The sequence below is a fragment of the Diceros bicornis genome, chromosome 17 (assembly GCF_020826845.1).
Source record: "Diceros bicornis minor isolate mBicDic1 chromosome 17, mDicBic1.mat.cur, whole genome shotgun sequence".
NCBI lineage: Eukaryota > Metazoa > Chordata > Mammalia > Perissodactyla > Rhinocerotidae > Diceros > Diceros bicornis.
This window is the reverse complement of record NC_080756.1, coordinates 36,660,636-36,687,947: the sequence shown is the minus strand read 5'-3', so window position 1 is coordinate 36,687,947 and position 27,312 is coordinate 36,660,636. Positions and strand designations below refer to the sequence as shown.

At 38.5% G+C, this 27,312-nt stretch overlaps 1 protein-coding gene across 2 annotated transcripts in view; it reads left to right on the top strand.

The window, feature by feature from the left end:
* Positions 1-27,312, top strand: part of SSPN (sarcospan) — a 112,621-nt gene that overhangs the window by 68,567 nt on the left and 16,742 nt on the right. The window contains exon 1 of one of the 2 annotated variants that reach the window (XM_058558625.1): positions 8,171-8,449. The exons of the other annotated variant lie outside the window; for it this stretch is intronic. Coding sequence (XP_058414608.1) covers positions 8,171-8,449 — 279 coding nt within the window. Of the gene's footprint in view, positions 1-8,170; positions 8,450-27,312 lie in introns of those variants that run through there. 2 annotated transcript variants of the gene reach the window in all.

The window sequence follows — 27,312 nt, the reverse complement described above, 5'->3', positions numbered from 1 at the left end:
GGCTGGGGTGGGTGACAGATGGCATTTGAGTCTGGTCACTTCTCTGAAGCAGTAGGTAAGGTCAAAGTTTGGATGGGGGGGGCCATTCTAAAGAAATAGGTAATGCTGGAACAAAGGGGCGGTATATCGTCTTTCTCTAGGGGTCATTCTGGAAAAGTCCCAATTACAGAGTTGAGTGAGAGTACAGAGGGTGGTGGTGAGGAAAAATAAAATTATAGTGTGAAGCAAAGCATTAATTCAGCAGCTGAAACTTCAGAGATATCAGGCAGAGAGTATATGAGAAGAACAGGGGGAGTTACACTTTCTGTGGAGAGTATAGGACGAGAAACAACAAGGACAGAATTGCCAGAGAGAAACTGCAGAGAAAGATAACACATAGGAAGGGAAAAGTGAATAAGAGAAGAGGGCAGGGCTAGGATAATAGCTAACAGTTATTACTTATCCATACCGGGAAATGTTCTCCATGTTTTCATGAGTTATTGTATTTATACTTCATAGCAACCTTCTGAGGTAAGAACTTGTAACATTCATATTTTACAGAGAGGAAATGGAGGCTTAGAGAGGTAAAGGAACCTGTCCACACCACACAGCTGGTAAGAATTAGGGCCGAGATTGGAACTCAGGCAGCGGAGTCCAGTGTTTGCACTCATAGCTGCGTAAAAATTAGACAGAATTCATAGAACGGTAGGAGAAAAAGAACATGGCCTCCACAGATTTGTCTGAGGGCCAAAGGTGTCTTTAAAGGTGCTGATAACTGGATATGGAGTCTATGGAAAACTGCATATTATAAAAATGATAAAAGATGTCAATCTGGCTTAAAGTCAGACTATGACTCAGTTATTCTAATTAAGGAAGACGATTAGTGGTCAAAGGGAAAATTGTATAGTTTGCTTATAACACACAGGATATTTTAAATGACTTTGTGGTGTTTTTAATCTTATTATTTAGGGGGAATTGGGGGAAGGTGGTCAAAAGGTACAAACTTCCAGTTATAAGATAACTATGTACTAGGGATGTAATGTACAACCTGATGACTACAGCTAACTCTGCTGTACGATATATAGGAAAGTTGTTAAGAGAGTAAATCCTATGAGTTCTCATCACAAGCAGGAAACTTGTTTTCCTTTATTCTTTTCTTCTTTCTTTTCTTTTTATTGTATCTGTATAAGATGGATATTAGCTGAACCAATCGTGGTAATAATTTCACAATATTTGTAAATCAAACCATCATGCTGGACGCCTTAAACTTATACAGTGATGTATGTCAATTATTTCCCAATAAAACTGGGAAAAAAATAAAGGAAAACCTTACTATAACTCATCCAAAGTGTCTCGGTTGAGTTATTCCTAAAGATGACACTTAAAACAAAAATAAAAATGTACAAAATATGCATTTCTAGGATTTTAAGGAAATATTGTTTATATCAGAAACATTTGAATCCAGATGAATCTTGTGTGTAAGTTGTGTGACTATTTAGGATTTATAAATACTTCTTAAAACTGTACAACGTCCTTTGCACTGTGCTGATTACTGTGGGGCCAGTGGTGATTAAGAAAGTCTGGTGTCTGCCCTCACGGTGTTTGTGGTCCAGACTCTAGACAGCATCTGTTCTTGCTACCCCGGGACTTGGCGGGCATATCTGTGCACATAGCACTGTATGCTCTTAATATGTGTGATTGCCTATATGTGCAATATACTAATGCAATTTCTCTGTACAATAAAACACCCAACTTATCAAGATGTACACACTAAATTTGTGCAATTTTTTGTATATCAATTATACCTCAATAAAACTAAAAAAAAAAATCCAAGTCATTCAGCTAAAATATAAATAGAAAGAGCACCAGACTTAGAGCAAGAAGGAAAAATATAGCTTTGAGCAAGTCACTTAACCACTCAAAAAATTCCAACTTTATAGGGTTTTGGTTAGATCTAAAGAGATAATATGTAAGAGTGCTTTGTAACCTATAAAAATATTCCAGACATTCCAGACATTATTCTGATTGTGATTTACAGAAAATTATGTTTTTGTTCTTTTAGATAAATTTTTCAGAAAATGACATAGTTTCCTTAAAACTTATCTATACTTACAAGATATAGCAATAAAATGTGCTGTGGGATAGGATATGGAAGTCGAATGACTCTAAAATCTGCATCATTTAGAAGAAAAATATTGATACTACATTCATTGTGTACATAGCTTAGAAGAAGTCAGAAGATATGAATTCTCTCAACTGCCTTCCTCCCACCCCTGCAAAAATTAACTGCATTTTATCTATTCTTACATTCTTTCCTCCTATCTCAGCCTATGAAGGGACTTTCCTTCTGATTAATTAATTTTCCCACCTCAAGGAATTTATCTGATCAGTTGTCCAAAAAAAGAGAGGCAAACTTTCCCTCAACTTTATATTATCCCTTTAGCTACAGCTTTTGCTCTTTCCTTCCCTTCACAGCTAAGCTTTTCCATAAATACTTTACACCTGTTCTCCCTCTTTGTCACCTTCCACTCACACTTAAACTCACTGGAATCTTGAAACTGCTATATGTGATTGCTCTTGGTAAAGGCACCCAGTGACTGTCTTGCCACTAAAGTCTATGGACACTTTGTGTTGATCTTACTTGAATCTTACTTGATTTCTCTGTGGAGTTTAAGGACAGAGTGAATTTAAGGTACACTTGGGACATTGAAGTGGAGATGTGACTAGGTATTTACAGTTGCAGACCTAGAACTAAGGACAGAAGTCTAAGGCTCCTCTGATAGATTTGGGAGTCTTCAGTGAAGTCACGGAATGTGTAGTATAAGGAGAAAGAGGACAGAGAAAGGAACCCTGAGGAATACTAACATTTAGGAGATCAGCAAAGAAGTATAGTCCATGAAGAGACTTGAGAAGGAAGATGTGGTGGTTTTAAAATATGTCATCGATACTCTTTGATTCTTTGACACTCTTGCTCTCAATAGATGGATCTTAACTCCTCTCCCCTTGAATGTAGGCTGGACTTAGTGACTCCCTCCTCAAGATTAGAATGTGGCTCCAGTGTTGCCAAGTGACTGCTGAGGCTGTGTCATGAAAAGGATAGCTTTCACCCTGTTCTCTCAGTTTCTGAATCTCTCGTTCTGGTTGAAGTCAGCCACCATGTTGTGAACATACACAAACAGCCCTGTGGAGAGGCCAATGCATGAAGAGGCCACGAGGAAAGGAACAAACTTGCCAGCCAGATGAGTGAGCCACCTTGAAAGCAGATCCTCCTGAGTCAGTCAAAACTTCAGATGATTCCAGGCCCCAGTCTTCAAGTCTTTCAGCTGAGACCCCAGATAACGTGAAGAAACAAACCATCTCTGCTATGCCCTATTTGAATATTTGACCCACAGAAACCAGGAAATAATAAATTATTGTTGTTTCGAACCACTAAGTTTTGGGGTGATTTATTATGCAGCAATACATAATTAATATGGAGGAGTCAGAAAGGCAGGAGAGAAATTAAAAGAGTTGGTATTTTAAATTTAAAAAACTCAACTAGTTCAATTGTACTGACGGATACACAGTGACTCCCTGTATTTCTCTTTTTATTACATTTTAAAAATTGAGATATTATTACATAAAATAACATGCACAGATCTTAAGTGTTGTTCAGTGAGTTTTCATTATTGTTTGTACCCAGGTAACAACTACTCAAGCCAAGATGTAGAAGACTTTCATCATCCCAGAAAGTCCCCTCCTGCTCCTTTCTAGTCAATTCTTTCATCCCAACTCCACAATCACTTCTTAAATTCAATTGTCAAAGATTAGTCTTGCCTTTTTAAAAATTTTTATGTAAATGGAATTATGCAGTACGTATTATTTTGTGTCTGGTTTCTTTCTTTCAGCATACTGTTAGTGAGATTCATTCAAGTCATTGCCTGTATCAATAGTTATTACTTCTTATTTGCAAGTAGTATTCCACTGTATGAATATACCAAAATTTATTTAACCATTTTTCTCCCTTTCTTAATTAAAATAACTTTACTTATTTCTACTTCATCATATGCAGTGGAAACATCAAAATTACATGGACAAAACTATGTGAACAAAATTACATGTAAAAATTTGATATCATTATAAATAACACCGTATAAAGAAGTGGAATGCATTTGGAAATGCTTGATAGTTATCATCTCTACAGACTCTGTAGAATGAGAAAGTTATAAGCCCTCTCAGTACATTGTCCATATAATTTTTAACAGGGAAATACATATTGCCAGGGAAATACATATTGCCAGGCAAAGATCATATATGGGTTGATTCTTTTGAAAAAAAAATTGAACCAAAAGACACATTTAGAATTAGTGACATAGAAATAAAGAAAATAGGAAAAAAGAGGAAGTTTCTTTTATTTGTTGTATACACACATACACACACACACACACGGATCAGCAGTATCCCTAGAGTTATTTTACATATGGAGGCCAGTGAGACATACGGGCCAATGGTGCAGCATATCTAAAGGAGTTCTCAGTTGTTCTCTGTAGAGTATTTGATACTCCTTTAAATCAAATCTAATTGAATGTTTTTGATATATTTAATTACATATTAAAGGCACTTGATACAGACCTGGGAACTGTAATAATTCATCTATGAAATCCTTTTTTGTTCTTGGTGATTCTAAGATCATGTGTTCAGAAATATGTTGGTTAAGAGATTATTTCTAGTTGGATTTCCTAAGGACATTTTATTAATGACACTAGTTTTAAAAAGAGTTATCATCTCGGTTCTGAACTTCTGAAACATAAATACTTCCAAATCATGCTGAATTTGAGATACAGTAAAGATAGAGAGACTAAGCCTAATTTTGTTATTATCCCCAGAGGGTCAAAATAATCCCAAACTGTATATTAACTACTCGCCTGCAATTTCTAATTTACAATCTCTGTCAGTTTTGAGTTATGGGAGCAACCGATAGAGTATCCAAAAACACTTTGTTTCTACTCTGCCTTTCTTCCCGGTAATATAAATATCTGAAGAGGTTATTGCTTAACCTATAAAACAGAGACATTATAATTTATGAATATGAAAAAAACCCTGCTCATTTCTGTTAAACTCTGTGACGAGCTGGAAATGGTGATTTTTCTCAGTGGAAAGGATATCTTCAAGGAAGAGCTTTCCTTATATCCTTAAGAACCCTCTGATCCCACCTTAGCTTGGTCACTCTCTATCACTAAACTTTTGACAACTTTTCTCACCCTCTTCTTTGTTTCTGCTTTTCCGCATCAATTAAGCAAAAACACTCTCCTCATCGCTATCGTCCCGTGGTATTGCCAACGACCAAGCCCCTGAGACACAGCTTCAAGCGTGCAGTTGGGAATCTGAGCAGGTGTAAAGCTCCCTGTACTACTGCCTTCTTCTCTGGAAGCTGAAAATTGAAGTCGGCAGTTGTAATCAGACTAGAAGGATTACCAGTTTCTCTGGGCTGTTGTTCACTGCTACTGGTTTCATTTGTAACTTGTCTCAGCTAGGCAATTAAAAGAAAGACTTTATTAGAAGAATTTACGTACAACTCTTTTACAACTATAAGCCACACGAGTTCTGCAACTTAGAAGACAAACCTACAGGAGTATCTTATTATTTTCCTTTACTATTCTAACTTACATATAATTTAAGGTTTTGAGGAAAGGGCTAGGAATATTTTATTCCTAACTAAATGAGAGCACAGCAGTGTTGTCAGCAAATAGAGCCTGTATCTAGTTATAAATTAGTAATAGAAATAACGTTCTCCATTGACTATTGTAGTGAATCAAGCTATTTTTGTAAAGTACTCAGGTAGCCTTTGGTTCAAGGCTAATAGCTAATTCTGTGATAGATAAAATACTTTAAAATCACAAACAATCTAAACAGTCCCTCCACTTGTTTGCATATTTGTTGTTAGCAACATCCAGTCGATGGGACTCCTAGTGACTCTGTGTACAGCAGAGTGGAACGCTGCCCAGTCTGCCCAGTCTTTTTGCACCATCTTGGTGCTAGATCAGGCAATGCTCCAATACTCTGCTGCTATTCATAAGGTTTTCATGGCCAATTTTTTTGGAAGTGGGTGGCCAGGTCCTTCTTTCTAGTCTGTCTTAGTCTGGAAGCTCCTCTGAAACCTATTCACCAGGGGTGACCCTGCTGGTATTTGAAATCCTGGTGGCAGACCTTTCAGCATCACAGCAACATGCAGCCGCCACAGTATGACAGACGGGTGGTGTGTTTCCTTGACAAGGAAAGGAACCCAGACCATGGCGGTGAGAGCACTGAATCTTAACCACTAGACCACTAGGGCTGGTTCTGCTTGTCTATAGGAAGTAATTAATAAAACAGGTAATCCACAAGAGTTCACAATTTGTTCCCCTCACCTCCATCCCTAACTAGGTGAGTGGCTTAATTATATGGTTACTTAATAATTCTGAGACTCAATTTTTTTCATCTTTAAAAGTAGAAACTATAATTATAAGGGGGTTGTAAGGAGTAACAGTCAACTATGTAAAGCACCTAGCATGTGCTTGTTACAGAATAGTACATACTCAGCAATTGGTAGCTATATTATTCACAACAAAATATAATTAATTCCATGCAGTCAATTAGCATCCTAGATATGTGTATTATGTTTACCTAGAAAAACTAAGTATTGTTTTGTTTTGTTTTAGCATTTGTGTTGTTCTCAGTGAGGCCCAAGTAAGGTGGGTAGCTTGGTGTAATGCCAGCTTTTATTGGTCTATTCTTACTAGAAATCCTAATGGTGTAATGACCCCAAACCTGACAATGACCTTCCCTCAGCCTGTTTGCTCCTCTTGTGAGAGAGAGTGCTGCTTCCTCTGCTCCTAGGTGGAACATCGGGACGTGCGGTTTGGATTCTGCTTTTTAAGCTACTGCTTTTGTGCCATGGACTGTATTTTTCTCACTGACCCGGAGGGAAGGTATAAGGAAAACACTGAACACCCAAGTTTGTAGGGACTTGGCTATTTACAGGGAGAGCTGATGACAATTAGTTTATATTTCTGAGGAAACAAAGCAGGGAATTAGACTTTCTTTAAATTAGTTGATAGTGAACAATCTAGGAGTAGACTTTATCTATCCTAGCATCTTGGTAACATCATTTATTTTTTAATACAGCTCTCTGAATGTTAAAATGACCATACCAAAGTAGATATAAATACTCCAAATTGATGGGATCATTTCTTAGTGGTTTCACTGAAATTTGCTCTAAGTGCTACTGAGTAGAGGTATGTGGGCAGGAGAAGAATCGGTTTTATTGATTTGTTCTGTGACTCTGGGCAGGGACCAAATCTCTCTTGAACATCCTTATATTGTAGCAAACGGGTAGGTACTTTAAAAACACCTCAAATGTGGACTGAGTTAAATTGTCCATGTCCAAGGTGAATAATAAACCCCCCAGGCACTGTTGTGGAGATGAGTGAAGACTGGCTGGGGACTCCATACAAAGGAATAAGAGAGTTTAAAAACAAATACATGTGAGAGAGTTCACAATTAGCCCAGCATCTCTATAAACAGGTATTTCAAAAGCGAATACCTCAACGGGAAAAAGGCCTCTATTTGTCAGCTGGGTTGCAGAACTTAGAAAAAGAAGAGCCTTTGCTTTGGTTGGAAAATAAGAACAATTTTAACTTCTGGAAACGACTTCACAGCTTGGAGCCCAGCAATGCCTATTCTGAATTAAACTGTCTATTAATTAAATTCAAATGATTTCAACATTCATCACCTTGCATTGCACCTCTCAGAAAACAAAAACAAAACCAAAAAAATCCTGGGGTTTTGAGTGAGGGAAACAGACACTACACACACACGCACGCACACACATACACCCCACATACACGCACACGCGCACACACACGCAGCCTGTCTAGAGTGCACAGGCTTTAGGAGGCCGAGGGACCCGCGCCGGCTGCCGCGGGCGATTGACAGACCCCGCCCGAGGGCCCGCAGAGCAGGCGCTGGGTCCCGGCGCGTTGGCAGTTGGCGACCCCCCTCGACTCCCCCTCTGCTGCGGGCTCCCTGTGGCCTTTGGAGGCTGGGGAGTCGGCTCCAAATGTTTTCCATATTTGTTCAGCCTCCGTAATCCGAATACCAGGGCAGGCGCGGCCCGCCCCGCGGCGCGCTCGGGGCCCAGCGCGCCGCACACGCACCCGCCCACGCAGCGGCCATGGGCAAGGACGAGAAGCCCCGCGGCCAGCAGAGGCAGGGGGGGCCGCCGGCCGCGGACGCCGCCGGGCCCGACGACATGGGGCCGAAGAAGGGCAAAGGGGCCCCCAAGGAGTGCGGGGAGGAGGAGGCCCGGAAGTGCTGCGGCTGCCGGTTCCCGCTGCTGCTCGCCCTGCTGCAGCTGGCCCTGGGCATCGCCGTGACCGTGGTGGGCTTTCTCATGGCGAGCACCAGCTCCTCCCTGCTAGTCAGAGACACTCCATTTTGGGCTGGGATCATTGTAAGCATCAAGTCTGTTTTGCCTAAGCGCGTTTGCCAAACAGGAATGCAAAGCCGCGTGGTCGAGTTAAGACTAACCCAACTGCATGCGCCCCCTTCCCCAGCTCCACTGCTGTAACTCACGCTCTGCTTGGGGACTGGTGCCTGCCACACTTGGTTTGCCCCGGGGGCAAGCCTGGGCGCGGTAGGACTCGTGCCCGTCTCCTGCTTGTGGCTCCGAACGCCTCCAAATGGGCCTGACTCCTACGCGCAGGAGCTGGGGAGGCGAGTCAAAGGCTGCTTATTTTGGTCAAATTGAAGCTTCTGCCTAACAACACAGATTTGCTGTGGCTTTTCCCTTATCCTAGTCCCAGGACCCCACCCTTGTCCCTAAATAAGTAACAAAAAGTGAACTAAGTTCCTCTAGTAGAAGCAGGTTAGGAAAAAGCTTGTACTTGGAGCTGCCACATTGGGTAGTATTCATTTTATTTTCTACATTTGAGGTTCCGTTAGTACGTTTTATAAAATAATGGTCTAAGGCAGAAAATGCGAATACAGCAAGCATAGCTATAATTCGCTGGAGCCTAAAGTGGGATAAACCCAGGGCACTGGCCATAGCAGAGGTATATTTGGGACTCTGCTATTGGATGTACTGTTCAAAGCAGAACACTGCTCAGCTGTTGTAAGTGTTGAAACACACAGCGTACTTGGCTTAATTAATTGGATTCTTTAATGTGAAATGGGTGCCATTTATGAGCACCTACTGTGTACCTGTCCTGCTCGAGGCCTTTCATATATTATTTCTAATCCCCACATCATCCTTATAAGATAGTTATCATTCCATTTCTCCAATCAGCAAACTGAGGGCAGACTCACCCAGGGTCGTGAGTTGGCCAAGTTGGCACATCAGCCAAGTGGATTCCTTTTTGCACCCGACTACATCTGCATTTTCTTCCTTGAGCCACCCTGCCACCACATTTAGTTTGTATTTTAATATAATATTATAGTGCCTTGTGGCTTACTAAAATCGCTTTCATGTGCAGTATTTCATTTGATCCACGACACAACACTTTGAGGTGGGAACTGTTATTACTCTTTGGACCTGAGGAAATAGGCTAAGAGAAGTTAAATGGAATCCTCAAGGCCCAGAGATTAAAAGTGGCGGAGTCGGGCAAGATTAGAATCGACACTTCTGGCTCCAGGTCTCAGGTTGCATCATTACTGCTATTACTGACCACAGGAACTATAACTCATAAAACAACTCTCAAAATAATTATCAGGGCAGATGTTAAAAAGATGTGATACATATGCAGCGATGCAGGTATTTTCTGATTAAGATTATCTGAACTCACAAATTCTTGCAGAGTAATTTAAAACTTTTAATTTGTGTACTATGAATTCCCATGAAATTAGCGTGATTGGAGTTTTCTAAATCAAGTGATTTTAAAAATAGCTTTCACTAAGTTATACTGGGTATTTTAGTCACCTCAATGACTGTCAGGATACTCAGAGGAAAAAAATGTCTGTCTTTTAAGGCTAGGTGAATTAAAAGAAAAAAGGAATGAAACTCCTTCATTCAGTGGTTTGGAATATCATTTGTGAATGTGTTTTCTACAGTTTCTTTATTTCAACTTTAAAAAGCCTGGTACCAAAAAAGCAAATTAGATGGGAAAGAATTTGTCTTCATGTTAAAAGCATGAACATACAAATCGTGCAACTCTGAAATTTTATGACGCGGAGCATCACATGCACCTAATTGCCCTGGGAGCAACCCAGGTGTGGTACAAAGAGCATTATCTACTGCAGGTCTCTGTTCTTTCCAGTTTTCTAGTTTATGATCTAGGATCCACTTGAAGTTTGCTGGTAGTGATATCTGTAATCTGAAATTTTCTTTCAACAGAGAATATGTGTAGAGCAGAGCAGTTAGTGGGGATGTCCTGAGACAAGTGAAGAGGGTCTCTGAGGAGCCAGGTGAGGAAAAGCTCTCATCCCAGCTGGGCCAGAGCTGCAGACAATGTGTTGCTGTCTCCCCAGACACTGTGCTTGTTGTCCTCATCAAGCTGTCTGTGGTTGGTCGTGGGGCACTCTTCAGGCTTTCAGGGAAGGGAAGACACAGGGAGGCAGGATGGTGATGTGGAGAAGGGCAGCACCACCGCACCTGGTGTTGAGGGCCAGCTAGGCCGTTATTCCCTGAATAACTTTGGGCAAGTTACTGAACCTCTCTATGCTTCCATTTCTTCATTGATGAAATCAGAATGGTAATAATCATTCCCACCTCTTAGGGTTGTCCTGAGGATTAAATAAATTAGTACATCTTCTAATACTTAGAACAGTGCTGGCTAATGGTAAGCATTGAGTGAGTTCGCTCTTTTATTAGCGATTAGTGAGGCAATCATTGATGGTGGCATTCTTCAAGTTAGAAGTGGTTCTATTTTATCTCTAGTCTTGCAGAACAGTCATTTCGGACTTGCTGCATTTCCTGGACCAGTTTGAACCCTGAAGGAGATATCAGTTTGGCCATCTCACCTTTCTCTGTTCTCAGCCAAGTTACTAGTAGTAATCTGAGTGATATTAGATTAGTCTAGTACTTTCTGGGTCTCTCTGGAGGTTTATAAAAATTAACTTGGATGAAAGAGGCCTCCTCAGGGTCGTTTTCCTCAGGGATATGGAGAGATTCTGGTCTGGTATATCCCTCGGGGATACTGAAAAGTTTGCCCTGTTTAGGAGACCTGCTAGACCAAGGCAGTACAGGTCAATCCCTGGGACTGAGGCAGACCTGCTTCTGGAATTGAGGCTGAATTCAAGGGAGCACCCCAGAATGATGCCCCCAACCCCCCATCAACAGCTCTACATGTTTCTCTGTATACTGGTTGCCTCTTACCATATGGTACTTAACTTCATTTTACAAGGGTTACCTTGGGATTTGGGCATCGCCATTCCCATAATAGAATCTGGGTATATGGATAAATCCACTGAGGTAACTTCTTGTTGACCAAAGTCGGGGTGAGGATGAATCTTCAGTGAACTTCTGGTTATAGACTGATCTTGGTGATCTATGATCAGCAATTTATGTCCAGTGGAATTTTAGGAAAACAAATAGGCTATTTCTTACCTATCCACAAGTATGACTCCCGTCACCCTCTATCAGAGAGATGACTGAAGTCTTTTTACTTCAGTTACAAAAGATTCCTGTAAAGGAAAAAAAAAAAAAGATAGAATGGAGTCACTATGGAGACTCTGTCACCTGTAAAAGTGCCATTCTTCTCTCAAAATTCTTTATAATGGCTTGAGGGTTGTAAGTCACACAATGAAAATACAAAGTCAAGCAGGGGCTTTGAGGATGAACTTGGCCAGGGGCAGGGGATCCTTGGAAATAGAAGTTTGCTTTGAATTTTATTCTAGTAATGGCTTGAGCAGCTGTGTCAAATAGGCATTAAAGTTTGCTCGTCATTCCAGAATTCTTATTGATGAAAAATGTGTATAGATTGAAGGAATCTAAGAACTTTGGGGCCTTTACTTATTTCTTACTCAAATGAATACAATTTTGGTTTAGGTGAAGCATAACATGTTTAAACTTTGGCTTATTTTTTTCAATCAGTGACATTTGTTGGAGTTGTCCACCACACTAGGCATTGGTCTAAAAATAATGAATCATATACCAGAAGGAGATCTCCAGAGATCCTGAGGGACATGTGCCGTTATCATATCTGACAGTAATGAATATGTCCGATTAGAAAATTTAACCTACACAAATATTTTTAAAGCCCATTTACCTTTCAAAGTATTTCACTTACACTGATTTATTTGCTTTGGCATCTCTACTCTGAAGTCAATTTAAGAGCAGACTCTTGCCTCTCCTGCCCAGTGGGGATGTTTAGTATTTGTTAGTCTCTTGGCCCTTGTAGGGAACATTCCCATGGAAAGTGGGAATTTCTTTGCCTTATTGTGGTTTTTAGCTTTCCTCACTCTCTCTCCATTGCTCCCGTACCCCACTCAGCTGGAATAAAAATCCTGAGTGATATACCACATTAATCACATTAGAAAGTTTAAGGAAAGTGCTGTGAAGGAAGGAAGAATATTTCCTTTCCTTAATGTCATTCATAAAACTTATTCTATGAATCTGTAATGATTAAGAGTCCTGTCAAGAATTTCAATAACAGTTTTCATATGTTAACTTACTCTAAGGAATTCAGAATGCAGATGTATTCAGATTTTAAAAATCTGTTTTTAATTCTTAATGGAAAGGAAAATTGGATGGTTATTTATTTTAAAACAGAATATACCCTGAAATTCACTAATAACTATATGACATATAGCAAGTAAGGAACAGATATTGTTATTATCTATAATTTATAAGTAGAGAAACTAAGATATGATGATTTGGCTAAATGGTTTGATCATGGTTATGAAGAGAAACTGGAAGTGAGGGAGGTTTGGCATTGGGGTTTTAGATAGACCCTAAAACAAATCAAGAAGCTAAAAGTGGTGTCAATTTTCTACATAGGTGTATTGACATTTGAGAAATTTAATCTGGAATTATATTTTTAGGAATACATTGCATAGTAATACATTATTTTTCATATTGGGGTTAATATGCTTCCAAAATCTAATGTTGCACCTCTCGTACCAGTGGGAAATAATTTTTATTATAGCAACTGTCATGGGATTGTTAGGAACTGATGAGTGATAATTACATGGCCTAACTCAATCTCCACTGAGTATGTATAATAAATAATGGTAGGAAAATTATCGGTACATGAAGTTCTCCTGTAAGTATAAAAATGGAAAGTAATTTAATTAATTTGGCAAAAGAAATTAATTTTAGTAAGTGTATGAAAATAAAAGGGAATATTCAAGAATTTGATGACATGTCTCCTGAAAGAATTTTAAGAGTACAGAATAAAGAAAAAGGAAGGTTAAGATTGAACAAAATCATTAGATGCTCAGAATCATTAGGAGAAATGTATTTCTACCTCTACTGCTAACCACATACTAAGCCAGACATGCGAAGACCAAGGGAGTCCTTATATGATGAGGAAGTTATCCTTGAGTCTTCTCTCTCTCTTTTGTTTTTTTGTGAGGAAGATCAGCCCAGAGCTAACATCTGGCGCCAATCCCCTTCTTTTTGCTGAGGAAGACTGGCCCTGGGCTAACATCTGTGCCCATCTTCCTCTACTTTATATGGTACGCCGCCACAGCATGGCTTGACAAGTGCTGCGTCGGTGCGCACCCGGAATCCGAACCTGCGAACCCTGGGCCGCCAGCAGCGGAGCATGCGCACTTAATCGCTACACCACTGGGCTGGCCCTTTCTTTCTCTTTTTAAAATAAAGAGGAGAAGTGAGTCCTGATATTTTTAAATCTTGTAGTGTGGACATATTCAACTCAGAAAGTTAATGTCTGGAAACTTTGAGATGTCAATCATCATTTGGTTTTATTTTTTATAATAGAATACTAGTGCATAGAATTTGGGGATAATCAGATAAAAAATAAAGCAACTTATTGTCTTTAAGTGTGTTAGATGTCCATGGGGCCACTTTGTATCCCCTGACAGATAATGGGTACCCGATAGTGTTGAATTGAACTATGTTCCATACATGCCATTATCATTTGTATACCCATTTTTAAACTATCATTTGAAGAATGACATATAGTTGTATTTTCCAATACAGACAAATTTAACTTTATTGATAACATTTAAAAGAACTATGAGGTAATAACAAGAAATGTCTTATTACTCTATTTTGGGCTCTTGGGTTCCAGAAATATTCAGAACACAACTTAGCATTACTGAGATGTGTTATTTCACGTTACAAAATGACTGCAGGATTAAAAAAAAGAGGAAGAAGAAGTCATTTGACTTATTTTGCATTCTTCTAGTTAGGATAAATTAGGACAAATTAGGATTGTAGTGGCTGAATGCTGGATGTCACTATTATCAACCTTACCTTCTACAAAGAAAGCAACGGCATAGGTTTTCCTAATAGTTGGTCTGACAGTTTCATAGATTGCCAATATGGTGTCCACTTTCAATCTGGTCTGAGGAAATGGATGATTTCTAGACTTTTTCTTGTTTATAGCCTTGCCTGTGACATTTCTGTTAAGGGTGTTCTTTAACTGGATCCACTTGCCCGTGTGGTGTACCGTGAAGGGTTAGCATCAACATTAAAGGATATATACAAGAGTATGTGAAGAGGTCAATATGCATATTTCTATGTTGCTGTAGGACAGTAATGGAATCTAGCCATTAAACTTTAATTGGATATCATTTCACTGCAAAATACAGTTCATTTTTAGGGCCTAGATTCTGGCAAACTAGAGAAATGCTGATCAAAATAGTCCATCAAAATCCAGAGCTGGATGGGACCTCATGATGTCATAGGTTAATCCTGTAGTTATTGTTTGCCGTGAATATTTAAGTCCAGGTTTATTACAATGAGTTCATAAGCTGAAGGTGAACTTCTTTTAAAAAATGGATGTTGGAAACAGTATTTATAGCATAAACTATATAAAAGCCTATTTCAGAGGCATATCCTCTTTCAGATGGCTTTGGATGCTGCATAAGATCTCACTGTATTGAGATAAAACTTGGCAGGAGTAACTGTCAGATGCCTGAGCAAAGCAGCTCACTCAATCACCCTGGTTAATTTTAAAATTCATGTGTGTGCACCTACACATATGGCAATACCTAAAATGCATTTTTCTTTCTGCCTTTGTCTGCTCCAGCATGGCAGGGTTCTGGTGAGGGCTTTCTTACTGGCTTGCAGATGGCTGCCTTCTCACTGTGTGCTCACAAGGCCTTTCTTCTGAGCATGTGCATGGAGAAAGGGAGAGATCTCTCTCTTCCTCTTCTTGTAATGCCACCAGTCCTGTAGGATTAGGACTCCACCCTTACGACCTCATTGAACCTTAATTACCCCCTTAAGCCCTATCTCCAAATACAATCACATTGCGGGTTAGGGCTTAAACGTGAATTTAAGGGTGACACAATTCAGTCCATAGCACTTTCAGTGAGGGAAATAGATTCATACAACACCCTCAGTGATTCTTAAGCTTGTTTCTCAGCTTATTCATGAAGGCCCTATGGCTTTCATGGAACAGCTGAAAGTCTGAATATTTCTGATGAGAATTCTGAACTCGTAAACGGACATGTGGTGGTACAAGGGGGTGGCGTGGCCCTGTGCTCGTGCCAGCAGTGAAACATATGGAGGAGGTTGTTTTCAATGTGTTTACAGATTGCTTCTTTTGTCAAATTTCTATAAAAATAAAATCAAGTAGATTCAGCTAGTGAATATGATTCTAAGGGTACCTTAGGCATTTCATTTGCTGCATGATCTCTTTAAGGCTTAGGAACCACCATTTAGTAAATCCTTGCCTTCTTTTTCTGCTCCGAGAGTATCTTGCTGTCAGGATCTACTAAATGACTCCTTGGCTTCTGAGGCAAGGAAGTGAGGGAGGTTGGCTGAACAGTGCTCTTGGGCGGTGCTCAGATTTTCAGCAATTAGATGAGCTCTCTGTCCTCTGAGGGCAGTGATCTCATGCTTGGGGTTTCTAGAACTTAAGGGAAGTCACCTCTCAGGTCTTTTTTATAACATGCAGCCATTTTCATTTTTTGATGGTGATTCTGATAATTAGATTAACACTCTTTATTCTGTGGAATGGGTCAGTATAAAACCGTAGAGTGTTCCCACCTTGGGCCTCATGATATAACAGTCTTTAGTAGGAGCCCGCACCTCCTTGATAGATTCCCCCCCACCTTTGGCATGCCTTCAAGGGCTTCTCATAGGATCCTTTTTGGAAATCCTAAGGTGGATTTCGGTCACCTTAGAAATCCTGAACTGGGCTCTGCTTTACTTTATCAAGCACTGCACAGGCCCACACCATCCCAGAGGGAAAGACAAGAGAAGACTGACTGAGACTGTCCAATATGCCGCCTCTCAACAGTCGGTCCAATCCCGGTTCCCAAATAAGTGGCAGACAATAAGCCATGGCTGTTGTTCCAGAGGCATCCTGCAATATTTCCGGTTTGATTTTTGACCATATTTAAAGTTGATGCTCTCTGATCTAATGTTGCTAGAGCCATATCCCCTGCCTGACCGTCATGATTGTGCTTCATTGCTTTCCCGGGCACTGGCAAAAGGCCAGTAAGTCCCTGGACATTAGAAAGCAGAGGGTGTGTTCACAAATAAGCACTTTCAGATTCTGCTGAAGAAGTTCTGTTGGGCCTGCTTCTGTTGTTGCAGAAATGAGTAACTCCCCCCTGGCTGGGAGTGCTGTGAGGCTGGGAGAGGCTTCGACAAACCGTGAGGATGCTGTTGCAGTGGCATCCCGCTCAACTGTTTTGAAAGTGTTTGATTCAGCATTCATTGTCACAAGCCATTAAAAACCCCTTTAAGATAGGTTATTATCAAGGCCTCTTTCTTGCGTGGAAGATAATGACAGGTGACAAGAAAAGAGGGGGAATTGCTAATGTGTTAACCAGACTCTGACTAGGGAGAGAATTTTAGCTTTATTACTAGGGGAAAAAAAAATAACACCAGCTTCCTGCTAAAGTATCAGGTGTGGCACATGTAACAGGCCATTAGGCTCAGGCTGAGCCTTATCTCACATTTAGCTGTGCCAGGAAAGCTCTGAAGGAGGCCTTTTCCAAGATAAGGGAGACAGCATTTCAATCTTCATCATTGCTGTTGGAAGGCAGAGGGTGCTGCTCGATTAGGGAGAACACAGGACCACTATCCCACCTCCGTGGAAGGGTGGAGCATCCAAGGCAGTGAACCGAAAAACTAGGACTCATAAGGCGAACACATTATAATCAATGAAAAATAATTTCTCCACGACTGCGTATAGATAAAGACAGAAACCGACCATTTTAGTAAACATGTTACATGTTCAATAAGTTTATGCATTTCTCTCATGCTCTCAGCTAATCAGATTCCAAAACACAAGGACCAAACCCACGCAGGTTGGCGTCCTCTCATAAGCTTTTCGTGAAAAAGTAGTTTGGGGCGCCTATGAAAGGGTGTCCATCTGAGTTAAGGGCTCTGAGACCAAAAATAATTTTTAAAATGAACATTGGGTGACCGTAACTATTGTGTTATAGAACCCTCGATAAATAATTCTCATTCAGTCACCGAATCTTGTGCGTCACAAATTTTTCCACCTCAAGACCTCCCCGAAGCCCTGCTCCCCTTCTCCCTGTCCTCACACACACATCACAAAAAGCTCAGTGTCTAGCTAACCCATGTTGCCATGGAAGGGAAGAACAGAAATGCTGGAGAGGCTACAGGCTGCCTGGGGACACTGACCTCCTCGTGTTGAAAAGGACAAAACACTTTTCAAAGGAGAAGTAATATTACTATATATTACTTAACGTTCTGTTATATCCTGTTTTTAAAAAAAATTTTCTAAAAAGTGCTGTCAATTAAAAAAGCCACTTGATAATCTTTTTTATGGTTGAACAGGATGATTCTCTCATTGACGCTCCTGTTACAACGTTATACAATTGAATTTATATTGATTTAGTGTATAATTTCTGTATACTGTACTATTTCATATATTTTTATTTATTGTACTACTTCAGATATATGAACCCAGGGGTATTAATGTAGAATTATCTCTGCAATCATTTCTGAAGTGGGACCTAATTTGAGAATCTACTTAATTATGCCTGAGTAATAAAATCCAGCCTATAACTAAACCACTGGAGTAGGCTAAATCCATATTTACAAGATTCCTTTCCCTTCTGAGGACTTAAAAAATCCCATACTGAAACAAATGAACTATAGGTTGTTTATTTTTCCCACAAATATGTAATAATTCTACCCCTCCTGTTGATTCATGAGAAATGCTGGAACGCAATTTTTGTTCTCTTATGTTCTTTGAAAATGGATTATTTTGCAAAAGTAGGTATTTATAGAACTTGTCTGTTGTTTCTGATAAATCACCACAAGAGTGAGTTAGGTGGTGGATAAACAACAGAAGAGAAGCCTATAAGAGAAAGAGTCCTTACTAGTAAAATAGAAACTTTCCACACCTTAGCCAGTCTCCCTATGTATTTCCGTATGCCAGGTACAGTGCCCCCAGAAGCTCAGTGTCTGGGAGAAGACACACACGTACAACTAACTACAATATAGTTTTAAAAAAACCAAGTGCTAAGATGGTGCCCTGAAGAAGGTGGCACAGAGAAGAGTGTGATTAACCCTGCCTGGGGAGGATCAGAAAAGGCAAGCAGAGGGGGCCTGAAATTGTAGGAGGGGTTCCAGCTTTGGAAAAAAGACATATGGCTAGAATCCTGGCTCTACCACTTTGTAGCCATTTTCAAAAATTTTGGCTATGATTTTTATTTTCATTTTGTGTGGGTTTGAACAAGTATGGGCAATTCTATGATTATTTTTTAATTATCAAAAATTTCAAGTATATAATAGCATATAGAGAATAATAAAACCACCACCTACTTATACCCAGATTTGTCAAGTTTCAATATTTTGTCATAATTGTTTTAAATTTTTTTAAGAAAGAAAACATTACAGCACATTGAAGTTGCCTGTTTCCTTTCTTAATCACATTCTCCTACCCCACCCTCCTTCTCCAGAGTTATCTACTATCTTGAGTTTGATATTTATCATGCCTATCCATGTTTTCATACTTTTTATATGTATATATTCATAACCAATAATTAGTTGTGTTTTTTATGTCTTAACTTTTATATAAATGGTAGCATAATATCATTTTTGCTCAACATTGTTTTTGAGATTTATTCATAATAGTACATAGATACCATTCATTCATTTTTGCCATACTGTATTTCGTTATAGAAATATATGACAATTAATTTATTCATTCTATTGATGAAAATTTTGGTTGTTTTCAAAAACGATTTTTTTTTTTTTGCAATTGCAAACAGTGTTGCAATGGACACTCTTTTCCATGGCTCCCTTTGCACGTATTTCAAAGTTTCTTTAGGGCATATTCCTGGGAACTGAATTATTGGGTCATAAGATATAGGCATCTTCAACTTAGTAGATATTGCCAAATCAGTACCACAAACCCAAAGTTATACTAATTTACACTCCTACCAATAGCAAATCAGAGTTTCCACTGATCTACAGACTTGCCAACAGTTGTTACTGTCAGACAATTTTAATTTTTCCTATCTTGTTTGTTTGCAGTGATATCTTGTTTTAATTTACGTTTTTCTGATTATGACTGGAGTGGAACATATATGTTTATCAGCCATTTTATCTTGTGTCCTATCATTTTTTTATTTAACAAATATTTTCTGTATTTGTCTCTTCTTATTGATTTATAGGATTTGTTATCTTTGTTACTTAACCTTTGTGGTTTTGGCTACTACACATATCTTCTCTTAGTTGGTACCATGTCTTTTACTTTTGTTTATGGTGCCTTTCTTGTGAAAAAGATTTAATTTTTTTTTAATAATTTTATTTATTTATTTTTCCCCCCAAAGCCCCAATAGATAGTTGTATGTCATAGCTGCACATCCTTCTAGTTGCTGTATGTGGGACGCGGCCTCAGCGTGGTCAGAGAAGCGGTGCGTTGGTGCGCGCCCGGGATCCGAACCTGGGCCACCAGCAGCGGAGCGCGTACTTAACCGCTAAGCCACGGGGCTGGCCCAAGATTTAATTTTAATGTGTTTATATTTATCAATCTTTTTTATGGTATATGTTTTGATATATTTTAAGGAAATCTCTCCCTACTCCAAGGTCAAGATATTTTTCCATATCGTTTTCTAAAAATGTTGAAGGTTTCCTGTTGTACTTATATCTTTAATTTAAGTGGTCTAACTTTTTGCATATGATGTGAGGTAGTGTCTATATTTTATTTTTTTCTCATATGGAGTGTTAATTGTTTTAGTACCATAAATCATCAGTCCTTTCCACCCTGATCTGCTATGTCCATTTATCATCAAGTTTCCATATTAGGTTTGAGGATTGAGTCTGTGATTCTCTTCAATTCCATTGTTTTCTTTATTTATCACTGTTCGGATACCACATTGTCTAAATTAAAATAGCACTATAATACCTCTTGTTAGAGAGATGATAGCCTAAGAAGCCTACCCCCCACCCCTTATTCTTCTTCAAAATTATCTTGATGAATCTTAGTCATATTCTCTTCCATATACAATCCTTCCGCGGTATCCGTGGGGAATTGGTTCCAGGACTCCTGGATACCTGGACTTTGGATACAAAAATCCATAGAGGCTCAATTCCCTTATATAAAATGGTGTAGTATTTGCATATAATCTATACATATCTTCCCGTATACTTTAAATCGTCTCTAGATTACTTATAATACCTAATACAATGTAAATGCTGTGTAAATAGTTGTTATACTGTATTGTTTAGGGAATAATGGCAAGAAAAAAAGTCTGTATATGTTCAGTACAGACACAATCATCATAGGCCTTTTGATCCGCATTGGTTGAGTCTGTGGATGGGGAACCCATGGATATGGAGGGTGACTGTATATTTTAGAATTGGTTTTTCAAGTTCCAAGAAAAATTCTTTTGGTATTTTCATGGGATTTGTACTTTCTATACATGGGCAAAGAATATCTCTCCATCTATTTGGATCTTCTCTAATGCCTTTTTTTGGTTATCTTTTGATTATTGATTTCAACTTAATTGCTTTGTGCTCAGTTCATGTGTTTTTCATACTACCAGTTCTTTGATATTTTATGAGACTTACTAGTATGCAGCCTAGTATGTGACTAATTTTTATAAACATTCCATTTATGCTTGGAAAAAATGTGGATTCTTTCATTTTGGAATTTAGGGTTCTATATTCAGTTTAAAAATCAAGCTTCTTAATCATGTTGTTTAATCTTCTACATCCTTACTAGTATTTTTCGGCTTGATCTAAAGATTACTGAGAGATGTGTGTTCAAATTTCCCAATATTATGTGAATTTGTTTATTTCTCCTTATCATTCTGCCCATTTTCATTTAATATTTTTAGTGTACTTAATAGCTACATACAAGTTAATGATTATAAAATATTCCTCTAGTCTTAGGTTGACAGCTATTTTCTCTCATTTTTTTGAAAATAATGTTCCATTGTCTTCTGACTTCAGTTATTGCTAAGAAGTCTGCTTAATGTCTGATTGTTGTTTCTTTTAACATGTCCCTGTTCTCTGATTGCTTTTCAGATTTTCTCTGTTTTTGGTGTTCTACAGTTTAGCTATTAGTATGTCTCCTGATTACAGTTCCAATGTGGGCTAGGAGTGAGGTTTCCTCACACAAACAAGCAATTCTCCAACACCAGCAAGGTATCTGACACCAGCAAAGTATCCTACAATTCAGCTCAATTCTGACACTATCTACCTGGAGATAGCATCAGATCCCCCAGGTTAAGGGTGCAGTCCTACAAGATTGCCTCTCCCTCCCACTTCAGATGCCACTTGAAAGCCCAGGTTATCACCTGTACTTCCGACCCACTGGCTATAAATCAGAAGTTCCCACGAGCCCCTTCTTGGGTTCGAATAATTTGCTAGAGCTCACATAACTAAGAGAAACATTTTACTTGCTAGATTACTAGTTTATTATAAAAGGTTATAACTCAGGAACAGCCAGATGGAAGAAATGCATAGCGTAAGGTATGTGGGAAGGGGTGCGGAGCTTCCATGCCCTCTCCAGGTGCGCCTCTCTCTCTCAGCACCTCCACATATTCACCAGCCTAAAAGGTCTCCTAACCCAGTCCTTTTGGGTTTTTATGGAGGCTTCCTTACAGAGCCTTGATTGATTAGATCATTGGCCATTGGTGATTGAACTCAACCTCCAGCCCTTCTTCCCTCCCCAGAGGTCAGGGGGTGGGACTGAAAGTTCCCACCCTCTAATCACAGGGCTGGTTCTCCTGGCAACCAGCCCCATCCTTTTGTCCAAAAATCACTTAATTAATGTAATAAAAGATACCTTTATCACTCTCATCACTTAGGAAATTTCTAGGGTTTTAGGAGTTCTGTGCCAGAAACTGGATGAAGACCAAATGTGTATTTTTATTATAAATCACAGGATCACAGCTACAATTTGTCTAAATGTAGATTTTCTTTTTGTTTATCCTACTGGGTACTTGTTATGTTTCCTGAATCTAAGATTTTTGTGTCGTTCATCAATTCTGGAAAAATTTATTTTTTTCAAATATTGTCTCTCTCTTCTCTTTAGTCTCTTTGTCTGGAACTGCTATCAGATGTATTTTGGACCTTCTTTTATCTTCCCTGTTTCTTAACCTCTGTATTGTGTTTCATGTCTCTTTATCCCTTTGTGCCGTATTTTGGGTTATGTCCTCAGATCTATCTTCTAGTTCACTAGTCTCCTTTTCCTTTGAGTTTAATCTGCCTATTATTTGTCCATTGAGTTTTTAATTCCAATGATTTTATTTTTCATTTTTAGTATTTCTATTTTGTTGTTGATGGTTTTTATATATGTCCCTGGTGTTTTTTTTTCTTTTTTTTTTGAGGAAGATCAGTCCTGAGCTAACATCCATGCCAATCCTCCTGTTTTTTTTTTTTTTTTTTTTGCTGAGGAAGACCGGCTCTGAGCTAACATCTATTGCCAATCCTCCTCCTTTTTTTTCCCCAAAGCCCCAGTACATAGTTGTATGTCATAGTTGCACATCCTTCTAGTTGCTGTATGTGGGACGCAGCCTCAGCATGGCCAGAGAAGCGGTGCATTGGTGCGCGCCCGGGATCCGAACCCAGGCCGCCAGCAGCGGAGCGCGTGCACTTAACCGCTAAGCCATGGCGCTGGCCCATGTCCCTGGTGTTTTTAAAAGTGTCCTGTTCTTCACTCATGTTTTCAATTCCTTCTTTCATGTCTTTAATTATTTCAAATGTTACTTTTTTATAGGCTCTATTCATTAGTTCTATTATTTGAAATTAATGTAGCTCTAATTCTCAGACAGAGAAAGTCTAATTCTTAGACAAGCTTAGATGCACACAAGTGATGGCCTTCACTAATTAATTGATTCCTCGTGTGTTTGCAACAATTGATTTGTGAGCTCATGTTCCTGGAGGCTTTATATGTGATAATTTGGTGTGGCCTATTTGAGGGTATAACCCTCTCAGACAGTTTTGTCTTGGCAGGTGTCCCAGTGGTATCAAGAGCCTAGAACCACCTTTTTTTCTTAATCTATTTATTATGGAAAATTTTAAGCATACACAAGAGTCAATAAAATAGTATAATAAATCTCTATGCTGCCATCACCCAGCTTCAGTAATTATTAATTCATGATCAATCCTGCTTCATTCGTATGTTCCTATAGTCCCTCCAGACCCACATACCACACACTGAATTATTTTGAAGTAAATCCCAGATATCATATCGTTTCATCCATAAATATTTCAGTATGTAAGTCAAAAGATGAAGACTGAAAAATAATCAAAATACCAATCATGCCTAACAAGTTAACAATTTCTTAATAGGATCAAATCAGTGTTCAAATATCCATGATTATCTCATGAATATTTCATCACAGTTTGTCCAAATCGGGATCCCAATAAGACCTATACACTGCAATTGGTTTGGATATTTCTTACATCTGTTTTACTCAAAGATTTACCCTTTCACTCTCCTTTCTGTTCCCCACCACCACCTCCTTCTCTCTCTCCCCCTTACAATTTATTTGTTGGGAATAAAACAGGTTTTTTCTTCAGGATCTCTTTCATGTTAACTTTCTCATTTTAAGAGGTTCCAGGACCACGCAAGTGGTAGAAAACTCTCAAAACCTCCACCCGCCATCAGCTGAGATGGAACAATTTTCTTGATGACTTTCAGTGCTAGTGGTTTGAGTCAGGCAATGGTGTAGCCATTTGAGGGGCCTACCTTTATGCCATGGTCTTAGCTCCATCTCTTGGCCTGTAGAAGCTCAGAGCATTTTTAAGTGTTTTATAGGGGGAAGGGTTTCATATAATTTAGTCCTTAATATTATGCAAAAAAATAAAACGTCTTGATGCTTTTAAAAATCTTCTTTGGATCAACTTGCAAGTTTCTTAAACTCTCTGAGTCACAATTTTCTATAAAATGAGGTAATATTTTTTACTTATTGCATTGTTTTAGGGAATAAATGAGATAATGTATACGAAGTGGGTAATGCCTAAAAGCTACCCTTCCTGGGTAGAGGATCTCTTTGAACAGAGTTTGAAGAATGAATATTATTGGATTCAAAATGGTTGAAGGAATACTATACCAGGAGGATAAAGAAGTAAAAGACATTTTAGGTCAAAGGCACAATTCATGTCCTGTGAGTATTAAACCCAGTTTTCATCCACAACCAACTTTATTGCTTCACAATTCTGTTGTTTGTGCTTATTCAGTCTTTTGAGAAAGAAATTGCAAAAATTCCCAGCAGTTCGTATGTAATATGAATCTTAACATAGAAACACAAATCTGTGTTATAATCTTAAAATAAGACCCAAACCAAGAGATTCTACTTGAATGTCTTCATGATAAGTCATACACTAGGATCGTTGTCAGGTTTTTCTTCTCAGTTTTCTGTAAATTGATGAAACTCTCAGTTGTGGGATTCACTGGTTTAAAATGATGAGCTATTTGCAATCATTTTCAAGCACGGTTTTTGGAACTTATGAATTGTAACAACTTTGTGCTGGCACATCTCTCGATCTCCCTAGCTTTCTTTCCAGCCTTACTTTGGCAGGAACATCAATGAAAGCACACTATATCCATAGAATTTGGGGGATTCGTGCTCCCTTCATCCAGCTGCTGGTCACAAGTTCCAACTCCTTTTTATTATTTCCATCAGGATAGTTTTCTAATATCTTATAAAGCAACATCTGAGATACAAGTGAACATCTGCAAAGCACAATGTGTGCTGAGAAATAGTGTAGTCACTTAACAAGTGCATTTTCCTTCTCACTCTTCCTGTGCTTGTTCAACAGATCTGGCTAAACTACACAGCAATGCAAATTACAATGCAGCATTGGCTTAAAAAAATTAAAGATATATATATATATATATTTATCTGGTATTATATATATATTATATATACATTTATATCTGGTATATAATAATCTGGTTATCAGATAGTTTCAAATCATGATAAAACCCATCACTTTGAATTAGAAAGGATGATCTTGCCATTCAAAGGACTTCAGCCTGGTACGTAAGTGCTTCTTAATACTCCATACTTCTTTACCAACCAATCAGAGCTTTTATCACAACAGAGCAGGTGAATCCACTCTCATTGCTGGCAATTGCACGAGCAATAGTTTTCTTAAGAATTGCCTCATAAATTCTTAGAAATTTTATTTTTATAATTTATTTCCCAAAGAGATCTAGATTTAGCAAAGTTCTTGGTGATGATAGGCATGCTTTTGTTTTTCCATTTAATTAATTAGCACATAAATCATTTATTTTGGTTCAATTTTAATGTATTTGCATACTCACATATGTAAAGTCTGTACATTTACAGTAATTCAGACATAGACCTGGCAGGTATCAACTCCTCAGGCAAAAGGACAATTATAATAATAAAGGGGAAGAGAGAGACTGAGTGGATGTTATAGATGGGCTATCCTTAGGTGTGGTTGAGCAAGTGTCTATTCTCTTTAGACCCTGAAAAGAAATAATTTTCTGTGATAGAATTGGTCATCTAGAATTGCCTTTTTCCTGAGAAATTTTGACCTGGATCTCTACCAGCTTCTTTTAAAAATAATCTCTTAGGTCATCTTTGCAAAGTCAATGTTACAAATTGTTCCCCACTAACTCCCGCCCCCCTCTGAGCATTCGCACAGAAGAGAGGATTTCTGTGCTAGAGTTCTCCACTGGCAACTTTTACTCAAATGAAAAAATAAAAATAAAAAGAGTAAAACAATGAAGCTCTAGGGTTGTAGATTTCCAAGGCAAATGCAAAAGCATTGAACATCTTCCTGATACATGATAGGCCAAATAAAACACTCCTTAGCAAAACTTGCTAGCTATAAAAAGTTGTTTCTAGCTATAGTTTTGTTTGTAGAGGAAAAGAAGCTACTACTTTGAGCTTCATTTAATGAAAACCAAGAAAAAACATTTTTTCAAAATTATAATTAGTGTTCTAGGTTTTAATACTCCTACATTAATGTCTCTAGTGTTTAGAGACAGATAGATTCCCCCCTCATTTTGATGTTCCGTTCTGCCATAAGCTCTTTGGTTGATTTTGAATCTTTATATTTATTTATATGCCTGTCACTTTTGGGATTTCCCATTAATGTCTGTGCACTAAGTTTGGCTGAAACAATTTTGCTTTTTTAAAAAGAAAAAAGGAATATTAATTTTGGATCTGTTATAGACAGAAAATATTTTTAGCTTACCAGCATTTTTTTTCAGAAATTAAATGCTTGTCTTTGTAAAACCACAATAGTGTAATCAGAGAAATATATACAGCTCTGCATGGTTACTAAGATTGGCATTTCCTGGGTAGTAGATAATAAATAGGCTTGTAGCAGAAAGGAAAAGCAGCAGAAAAAAGAAGCTTTATAATTCTTAGGTGTTTGCAAACTATTTACATCAACATTATTAGAAAGATTTTTGAAAAGTAGGTCTTTGCTATGAAAGCAAAAGTAGCCCAAGTCACTAAATGAATGGATTCATTTATTTATTTGACCGATATGTATTGACTGCTTCATATGTGCTGGGTACTATACTAAGCCCTTTACATATTGTGTTTTACATAATGCTCACAGCAATTTATGAAGTGAGCATTGTTATCCTCCCACAGATGATGAAACTGAGGCTCGAAGAGGTTAACTTGTCCAAGGCCAAAAACTAGAAAGTGGTTGAGGTGGGTTTTGAACCCAGGTCTCTCAGATCCAGAGCTAAGATGTACTGCCTCAGTCTCTGTCTTTAGGTATGCGGCCCATTTTAATGTAAAACTTTA